Source organism: Budorcas taxicolor, chromosome 11 (assembly GCF_023091745.1).
Source record: "Budorcas taxicolor isolate Tak-1 chromosome 11, Takin1.1, whole genome shotgun sequence".
Classification (NCBI taxonomy): domain Eukaryota; kingdom Metazoa; phylum Chordata; class Mammalia; order Artiodactyla; family Bovidae; genus Budorcas; species Budorcas taxicolor.
This window is the reverse complement of record NC_068920.1, coordinates 19,158,868-19,169,376: the sequence shown is the minus strand read 5'-3', so window position 1 is coordinate 19,169,376 and position 10,509 is coordinate 19,158,868. Positions and strand designations below refer to the sequence as shown.

At 49.7% G+C, this 10,509-nt stretch overlaps 1 protein-coding gene across 2 annotated transcripts in view; it reads right to left on the bottom strand.

The window, feature by feature from the left end:
* The window catches only part of JARID2 (jumonji and AT-rich interaction domain containing 2), a 231,057-nt gene that overhangs the window by 22,516 nt on the left and 198,032 nt on the right, over positions 1–10,509 (bottom strand). For both annotated transcript variants that reach the window (XM_052647857.1, XM_052647856.1), the window contains one exon: positions 2,512–2,747. In XM_052647857.1, coding sequence (XP_052503817.1) covers positions 2,512–2,747 — 236 coding nt within the window. The remainder of the gene's footprint in view (positions 1–2,511; positions 2,748–10,509) is intronic.

The following is a 10,509-nucleotide window of genomic DNA, read 5'->3' as shown; positions in this document are numbered from 1 at the left end:
AGGTGTAAGAGCCATTGTTTCTTCATCCTAAATCCATTACTATCTTGCTGCACACCATGTAAGCACTACGCTGAGGAAACGCTGCTTTGAAATGCTGCTTTGTTGAACACCTACCATACGTCCAAATCATCAGCCGGGAGCAGTTCAGGGCTGTTACACACGCCTGTGTCACCTGACACCTTTGGGAGAATAGGACCTGGAAGGCTGGCAAGGCCCCGCACACTAAGTTCTCGTGCCCCGAGCCCCGGGGGCCAGGGCTCTCAGGAGGGTAGGCACCCACCCAGCACACACGCACCCCAGGGGCGTCCTTGACAGCAGAGCGAGCTCTGGGGGCGCCGGGGCCAACAGGCAGTGGCACCCCCACGCAGGGGTCCCTCACCCCATCACCTGCATTTCATACAACCCCTGATCTTTTCTTTCAGGCCGACAGAAAAAAATTAACCATATCTGAGATTACAGATCCGAGTATTCTCTGGGCCTCCATCTTTTATGCAGTTGAAAAGATGAAAGGTCAGGTTCTAATCACTTGCATCAGGCTGTTACAAAGGAATCTACAATTGGCTTCTAGCGACCCTTTTTTTCCTCCCCCCAGAGTACTTAACTAATGGGATTTGATGGTATCAAAATTACCCTTTCATGTCCCACAATATCCCTGGGAGAGGAGCTGGCATCACTGGCTCGAAATCAACAATAGGGCCCAGGCAGGTTGACTATCACAGCCTAAGTCTCGGTGAAGGTCACGCTCAGAGCCCAGCTAGAACTGGGAGTCCTGGGTCATCCCACTTGGGGAATTTGACAGGGGAGGGAGGGCAGGAGATGCCCCTCTTACAAGACCTGGACCCGCAAACCAGCCAGGCTCCTGCAGTCACACAGATGATGGAGTCTGCCTGCCTAGGTCTCTCACCCACTTCCAGGTGGAGAGCCTGCTGTGGAACAGGGGCTGGGGCCACCCCAAGGCAGGGAGAACCTGCTACTCCCTCAATTCTCACCTCCAACAGCATGACCCCCTCTTGTTCAATAAAGGGAAACCCTGAACTCAGAGGCAGGCACTGGGGGCTGAGGATGAGTCTGGACCAACTGAGATGGGGGGCTACCCAACATAGCCTCATGAGTCTGAAAGTGAGAGAGAGATATTCAATCCACCCTGAGATTCCTGCTCCACAGATGGGTCCCTGTCCACTCCGGACCCCTTCAGAATTGTTTTTTCATAAGCAAAGATCTGGAGGGAAGTTCTGCACAAGGACCAGTCCAGACAACGGCTTTGGAAATGGAATGAGGACTCCAAATGGACAGTGTGTCCTGCACTTTACATCCTGAAAACCGGGAACCCAGCTCAGGAAGGCCAATTCCACGCTCAAGTGTTCTCATGAGGAAAACTGAGGTTTGTGTTGCAGGAACTTCAGTGGGCAGTATGCAAAGCCCACCTGCTTACTCTCAGGGTAACATGTCAAAGCGTGAGGTGGCGATCTCAGGACCGTGGAAACTAAACAAGGATGCTCGCCTCATCCACCCAACTGACAACTGAGTGATGCTTGCCAGCGCACGGTTAAGACTGGTAATACTCGCGTACACACATAGTCCTTTGTACATGCCACATGTGAACAGCCCCATGTTTGGAGACAACGGTTCCTGACATTGTCAAGAATGAGAAAGACCACAGGGAAAGAACAATTCAGCAGAAGGAGGAATTCCAACCCTCACACGACAAGGAGCGTCTTTTAGTCACTACGCACACTGCCTGCCAGGGAGTCTCCGGTCCACCTGTACCACTAAGGGCAACTTAACTGTCTGCGACATGATTCCTGGTGAGGAGAGCTCACCACCCTTCCAGGGGCAGTGACAGCAGCAGCAGAGGGGTTAACGAGATGCCGCCAGGTCCAGGCGCCTGTCTCGCTGCGCCTCCAGGCCCCTCTCACCCCTACTGTCTCCCTCCCGGGTCCCCCACCGGATCGAGGGTCTGGATCTCACCTTGAAATCTGCTGGGGGGTGGGGGTGAGGACAGGGAGGGCAGAGTGTGTGGCCTCGGGGCAAGGGATGGGGAGCATGTCCCCTGCGGCCACACCCCATCTCATCACCGCCTGCAGGCCACTCTGAAGTCCTGCCACAGCCGCCAACGTGTCCACCAGGGACAGTTCACATGTAGGCCGGCTGCAGACCTGTTTCAAGGCAACGTGTGGCTCCCGGCCTCCCCAGTGCGGGGCAGGGGACGCCCCCTCGCTGCCCTTCCAGGACACCCGTCAGCACCCTCCGGGAGCGACCGACTCCAGCAACGCGCCCTCCTCTGTCTTCATCTGAGGAGAGGTGCGGGCACCAGCAGCCCTGTCCAGGCCACGGCTCTCTCACCTCTGATCATCCCTTCCTGCTTTCCGAGCCCTGGAAACACGCACTGCTTCGGGCTACTCCTCACATTCCCCTTCAGTGAATTTGGTGAAGCGGACAGGTGGCCTCAGGCGGGAAGGCTGGCACCTCTGGGCCAGGCCTTGGTCCCTGGTCGGCAGGGCCGGTCCTCACCTGTTTCCGTAAGTCCTGAGCCGACCGATGCAGAGAGGGGTGGTGGTGGTGAGCGGCGAGCCCCTTGGCCGAGGAGCCCGCGGGGGGTGCGGCAGGGGGGTGGCTTGCGGACGCCTGCTCCCTCCGGGTGTCGGCCCGTGCATCGCTGTGCTTCTCCTTCGCCGGAGTGGCCTCTTTGCTTTTGTGTTTCTGAACAGGTTCCTTCTCCCGGGACGACCTGCTGGAACCATTGAAAACTGCAAAGGAGGGAGGGAGGAAGAACAGAGTCGCTGGGGCTGCAGCCTGCTGCTGGGCGCCCCGCACCACGCAGACAGGAGGAGGAGGAGAAGGGAGACACGCTGGGCAAGCGTCCCATCTCACAGGCTCTCAAGGCCCAGCCTCCAGACAAAACGGCCACGAAGGAGAGGAATAATCCTAAACACAGAGAAACCCAAAGAAAAGTTATCAATGCAGCTTAGGAATTAGGAGCTTTGGTTGAAACAATTAGAAAATCCATTTTTTAAAAATCACTACAAAAAAGTAAGCATACGCACAAATATACAGTAGCCCTTAGAGTATCAACGTCACACCTTAAACAAAAAGAGAAGAGTTAAAATGAAAAAACCAACTAGTCACATTCCAAGAGCATGACCACCTCACGCGTGAAGACACAAGGGATCCAGAGTTTAAACTAAGGCATGGGAGGCTGCGGATCTGGGTGGTGGACATGGGTCAGGATGCAGCTGCTTCTCCTGACCCCTTGGTGCCCACAGAAGAGGGGGAGCAGGGCTCCGGAGCCCTGAGCCAGGCTCCCTTCTACTCCAGGAGCCACAATACCTGCGAGTATGAAGTGCTTGCTGTCAGCCCAGGGACCGCACTCAAGGTGTCACTCAGCCTCTGAACCCAAAGGGACCAGTCCTGCCCTCGAGCCCATTTCTCAGAGGACACCACTTGAAGGTCCTGCCGTGCCCCAAGCCCACCTCCCTGACCGCCAGATGGCGCTCAGAGCCAGCTCCCCACATGCCCACTGCACCCCCATCCCCAGGGAGCTGAGACCCCGGAGAGCACGCTCAGGTCTTTACAGGCAATGCCGTGGCGACACTGCCCTCGAGTCTTCTCCTCTGCCTACAGCTGGGACTCCACTCCTGGACAGACTTGTGCTTGGCCTGCCAGGCCCCGTGGGCTCCGGGCAGAACAGCTGGGGAAGCCAGTGGGCCCTCCTAGCTGTCATCTTAAAAAGGCTCCTGGCGCACTTCCTGACAGAGCGTCCTGGAAAGGTCCCTGGGCCCACCTGCCCGTTGAGCACCTGCGTGCCACGCTGCCTCGCCGCATCCCAGCAGAAAGCACTACGGGGCCAGGCAACTGTAAAGAGAAAACCCCTCCTCCGAGCTGAAACTCTTCTGAAGCTTAAAGACATGGACGTTCAACCTGCAGGGCCACGAGACGATGACGTCTTTCTCTGATATGCCCTTCCCAGGGCTCTGAATACTTTCTTCGTCACCCCCACTTGTACAGCATGCCTCGTAGACTACAGACAGTTTCCTCTCATTTGCTTTTTCCATCTGTTATGTTGTTAAATCGGCTAACCCATTTGTTAAACTTTCCTTGCTTAGATAGTCTTTCCTATATTTTCAGATGGTAAGATAATCCTCGAAATTTCCTAATTGTTTTCTGATTTGATTTAGATTTGCTTCTTTAGTGCATGTTTTATTACACTGTACATGGCATGATTAAAAGATTCACATTTTCCTTACCTGGACTGGATGTAAACCCTGATCTCTCCCACCCCCCAGCGACCACACACTCTAACTAGGTTTTCAATCCAGAGGTAAAGCCCATGGGATGCATCGAACCACGGTATATGACCCGTGCTGTGCGAGGCTCTGTCCAATACTCTCAGAAAAATGGAGAGCTCTGAATGGCTGGCATTTATTCTAAGTGAAAGTAACTACACGTTGTCAGAATCCATCCTTCATACCCAAGCTGGCAGTATCTGCACTTGCTTTCCAGACAAATTAGAAGCAACATCCATAAGAAGTCATACTTCAACGTGATTAAAAAGCAAGCCAAGGAACATGAATCCAGGCAATTCTTGACCATTCACCAATTTTCTAGGCAGTAAGCACATTCTTTATTGAGAAACAGTACAGAAGTTTCATCTTTCTTTTTAATCTTAAATATTTTGTATTTTCCTGAGCTTTGTTACTGCCACAAAGACGAGCAATCTGCTATTACAGAAGTACCAGTTCTAGAATTGACTTCTCCAGTTATAAAAATTTTGGTTACAAAAATTTATTCTGGGGATTAGTTCCTTTTCACAAGGCTATATGAGCCGTTCAATTCCCAGCCCTACTGTGTGGGCAAACTGTGGATCCTCGGTTTCCTTAGAGGCTGGGGACCACATACTCCTGAATGGAGACTGTCTGGGAAGACCTACTTGTTGCTTCTGGAAAACGCCTGTCTCGGGTTAGTACACTCAGATTGGGACAAGACCTCTTCCTGCTTCCCTGACAACGCAGAAGAATGGGCTTCAACACAGCCCAAGAGCAAGCCTGAGCAGACCTCCCACAACCTCCAACTGGACCCCAGCTGCCTCCCACTGCCTCCCAATATCTATTTCATGGACAAACAGAGGTGGTGCCAACGTCCTGTCCAAGCAAGGAGAAAGAGGATGCTGAAAGCACAGCCCACATTTTCTACCAGCTTAATGTACGGCTTGACCCTTGAGGGACCCAGAGACCCTTTCCTGGGATCTCCTAGGTCAAAAATATTTTCATAATTATACTGAAAGTATTTCCCTTTTTCACTGTGTTGGTTATTCAATGATGGTGATAGTTAATGACAGATCAGCCAGCAGGGAAATGCAAATCAAAATGACCACGAACCACCACTTCACATCCCCTAGGAGGGCCGTGCTTACAAAGACGCGTAAAGGCAGAGCCGGTGAGCACTAAGAGTGAGCCCTCATTCCCTGCAGGTAGGGATGCAACTGCTGCAGCCACTCTGGAAAATGGTCTGGAAGTTCCTCAAAACAGAGTTACCATATGACCCAGCAACTCCACTCCCAGATATGAACGTAAGAGGAATGAAAAGTATGCCCACATACAAACGTGCATACAAATGGTCAGAGCAGAAATATGAAAAATAAACACTGGAGAAGAAATGTGAAGGTTCATCAACTGGTATTTAGCTAAACGAAACAAGGTGCTACCCATCTGTAAAAAGGAGCTGGGTACTGACGCATGCTCCAGCACGGGCGGGTCTTGGAGACATCACGGGAAGAGAAAAATAAGGCCACCTGTTGCAGGATTCCATTCATATGAGATGACCAGACCAACACATAAGAGGCAGAAAGGAGGGGCTTCCCTCGTGGTCCAGTGTAAAGAATCAGCCGGCAGCAGACACGGGCTGGATCCCTGCTCAGGACAATCCCATGTGCCTAGGAACGCCTGGGCTCCACCACGAGAAGCCCCTGAGATGGGAAGTCCACACCCTACAACAGAGTACCTGCCCTGAGTGCAGGAGGAAAGCCTGCCCAGCCACGAAGACCCAGCACAGCCAAGTAAGTGAGCAAGAGAGGCAGAGAGCGCCAGCAGCTGCCAGGCGCTGGGGGCGGCTCCTAACGGGTACAGATTTCTCAGGGTGAAAGCGATGAAAATGTTCTCGAGCTGACTGTGGTGATGACCACACAACTCTGTGAATATGCTAAAAACTACTAAATTGTTCACTGTGATTCAATTTTATGATACGTAAATTACATCTCTATAAAACTTTAAAAAATATAAACAGCAGCACCAAGTGGCAACATTTAACACAAATCAATGCAGCAGCACCAAAGTATATGAATAAATACTGTATTCCTCATTACAGTTACCAGCAGTTTAAAAGAAAAAGTCAGTTCACTTCAGAAAGTGATAACAGAAATTGTTCACAGCATTAAATCTCAACTCTTGAGTATACACACACTCTGTGAGATACAATGGAAGCGCACACAGAGGCACTTCTCCTTAACATCAGAGTGACGACTATTTCTAGGGAAAGGACTTCTGAGATTAAGCTGCAAGCTAGCTGTGTTTTTTCATGGAATGCTATTTTTATTTGAAAGGACAACCGATATAGTTATTTGTCAGCTATTTTCTCAAAAACAAATAAAGTGAGCCTGTCAAGGATAAAGTAACTAACAGTTTTTGCCGTCAATGACAGAATTCATGACTTCAGGCAAAAATGACAATTTTGGAAAACCTGTATCTGCCACCATGAGTCTAAAAGCCTCTCAAAACTTAAAGACTTTCCCAATGAGTTTAGTACAGGGGAGACTCTTCAATACAGCGTACCAGAAGGTGCCGACGACTGGAAGGGGGGGTGGCTAACCCAGTGAACCGGCATTCTCAAACGATCGCTATAAGACATTACAAAACTGTGTGTGACTAAGACAGCCATTCACGGCGGAAGGCAAACCAACAGACGCTAACCTAACAGTGCACCAACAGGGGTTCAGATTACAACTGACCTTGAAGAGCCTACCACTGGTTGGGTCTGGGTGTGAAATCAAAGGGTACAACTGTCACAAAGGCGCCTCCCTCTTCCAACCACCTCTTCGTCTGAAACAGATTTTCTTGTATATGACTGAATGCAGAAGCGGACTTAAGAATGTACCTGTCATCTCCTAAGTCAGACATTGAACAGATTTGGAAAAAAGTCAAACAATGCAACTTCCCTCACCTACAACTTTTCGGGTGTGGAAATATAGTCCCTTTCTTTACATGAAAATGTTATTTGTATCAACATGGAACGCATGTGTGTTATTTTTAAATAGGTAAATATTTCTAAATCACCTCAGTTTTAATTTTAACATGGTAAGTAAGTAAGTAAAGTCGCTCAGTTGTGTCCGACTCTTTGTGACCCCGTGGACGGTAGCCTACCGGGCTCCTCTGTCCACGGAATTTCCCAGGCAAAAGTACTGGAGTGGGTTTCCATTTCCTTCTCCAGGGGATCTTCCTGACCCAGGGATCGAACCCAGGTCTCCGGCACTGCAGGCAGACGCTTTACCGTCTGAGCCACCAGGGAAGCCCTTTTAATATGGTAAATATAAATAAGTAAAATCCACAACATAAAAGCCCCACAATGGTTGTTAAGAGTAGAAACAGATCTTGAGACCAAGAGGCCTGAAACCAGTAAGACTGGATCGTCTTTCCCCTGGTTATTAGCTACACCGTGGTTTCCCGAAGCTCTGATGGCCCCTGAACTTACCTCTATAGCCACGCACCCCGCAAAAAGCTCAGGTTCCAAAATTTTGTTAGTGTTAGTCACACAGTCGTGTTTGACTCTTTGCGACCCCATGGACTCAAATCCACCAGGCTCCTCTGTCCATGGAATTCTCCGGGCAAAAAAAAACTGGAATGGGTAGCCATTCCCTTCTCCGGAGGATTTTCCCAACCCGGGGATGGAATCTAGGTCTCAACCACTGCAGGCAGATTCTTTACTGTCTGAACGCCCAGAGAAGCCCCCAGGCTCCAAAATGATGCCATCTAAATTTAAATCCAGAGAAATCATCTGCTAACTATCTGATCTTGGACTGGTTTCCTGTCTAAGCCTCAGTTTTCCAATCTACTATTTATCTCATAGGGTTGCTTGGAGGATTCAGTGACAAAACACTAATCTAGAGAGGACCTCAGAGGGAGTACTGGGCAGGCGTTAGTTTGCAGGGATGGACCACACCACGATGGAGTCAATGGCCAGGGGACACCGGAGGCCCAGTGCACACACACAGCTGATGACTCCACTCCAAGTGAACCACAGGGCGAGGTCAGTTACCAGACAGAGACTTCAAGAACTCAGAGGGGCACTGGTTAGCCAGCACCATCTTTCTGAAATCCAGGGGTGAGGGGCATGGTTTGCTCACTGGCCTTATATGTCTCTGAAACAGAAGGCACAGCTCTGCTTCTGTTCTAATGCCCCAGGGAGCTCCGACACCACCAGCACCAAAGCTGCCTCCCCAGGAGTGGGGAGGGGGCCTCTGATCACAGCAGAAGGGAGGGAGGCACGTGCCTTAAATATAGTAACTGAACCGGTGGCAGTGTGCACCGCAGGACGGGCTTCTGCTAAAAACCATTTCGACCAGATAACTGGGAAAGGGGAAGGTTTTCAAAATTTCGAAAATAAAAAACTGAGCAACATTGACTTTGATCTGCAACAAAGGTAGAGTTCTTGAAGGATCCACTCCTGTAACTACCGCGCTATTTCAGAGCAGCTGTCCACCCAAATGGCAGACACAGCGAGAAAGCCAACTCGAGTGTAACTGGGGGAAGGGGGGGGGGGGGGGGGGGAGATGATGGTGCCTCAGATGAGATGCATTTTGTCATCAGCAGCTCATTAATTTTAAGTGTCGTGGGAACCTGCAGTTTTACTCCTCCAAGTAATTATCTTTTGTCTTAACTTGTAAGATTCTCCAGAAGAGGAAAGGAAAAAATATCCACTCTCACAGGAAAAGCCTAAACCCTGTGAAGATGAGACAGAAAGTTCAATGTACAGAGGACCCACACACATGCTGCCTCCAATTAAAAGGAATAATTGGACTCATTACTTTAAGGAGAGAAAAAAAGTGTTTATCACCAGGAACAGTATTAGGAAATTATACTGTATACTCAGATACAAACAGCTCTGCATTAATGAACAAATATATTGATTTGTATACACACTCTCTGAAAGTTAAATGGCCTGTAGCAAGGGTTTCCATGCCACGGCAAGCAAAACCTTTAAATCCAAAGGCGGGTATTCTGACTGAGGGTCACTTCAGGCCTGAGAAGGTAAAATTTGCTCCCAATGGGGGATGAAAAAGAAATGGGCAAGAGAAGTCACTATAGAAACATCTTACTAGCAAACTTTGATTGCGTGAAAGGCGGAAAGCCATACTTTCCAAGGAGGACCTCACACCTCCAGAGGGTTTGTACTAAACCACGTCCCCCATTCTGACTCTGTCCACATAGTCAGATCCTGGCAAAATTCCCAGGGGATCCTCCAGGCCTTTAAAACCCTCACTCCATACACAAGCTGGACCAGACCGGCTGGTTGTGACTCCTAGCTGCCAGATCTGCAACCCATCTGTGCCTCCATTCTCAGAAGAACAAACCGGTACCTCTGCTTATCTGCCCTCCAGGAATCACTGAAGTACTTAAAAGTCCATGAAACACTATCCATTCTTCAGAGAAAAAAGCTGGACAAACAGAAGAAAGTTGATCTTTTTAGTGACTTCCCTGGTGGCTCAGACAGTAAAGCATCTGCCTACAATGCAGGAGACCCAGGTTTGATCCCTGGGTTGGGAAGATCCCCTGGAGAAGGAAATAGCAACACACTCCAGTACTCTTGCCTTGAAAATCTCATGGATGGAGGAACCTGGTAGGCTACAGTCCACAATCTTTTTAAAAGCTCCTGCTCTAAGAGCAAAGACAAGACTTGAAAAGAGTCCTCCCTCGTAAGCAGAGTCCTTCCTCATAAGCAGAGTCCAGCCCCAATCATCCTATTAGCACCAGGAAGGTACTTCATCTGAAGACCAGGAAGTTTTTCCTATCAGGTGAACAGGAAAAAAGACCCTGTGAATGCCATCTGGCCAAAGTTCTATGACTCCCTGTGATGACCCAGTTTCTAACCTTCACGCTGAAAAAGAAACACAGACAAAAGCCATTATGGAAAGCTGGGCAGGAAGGTCTGCCAGCAGCCACATGACACACACGAGGAAAGAAACAGCAGGAGGTCGAAGATGGGACTAACCCCCAAATTACATAAAGTCAGGCTTGCTCCCTGTGTCAGCCCCAAAACAGGAAGGGACAAAAGAATGAAGAAAGAAAAAAGAATCGTTATAAATAGAGAAGACTGTGCTATGGAAAGGAAAAGAGGAACACACCAAGTTCCTGATCGGGAGCCAGATATTTAAATGTAAGCTTCATGTCATTACAAGGCGTCCGGACTCGGGGAAGGCAGGCCCCACCAATCGGCTGGCATCAGATCCTTGTTACTGTACAA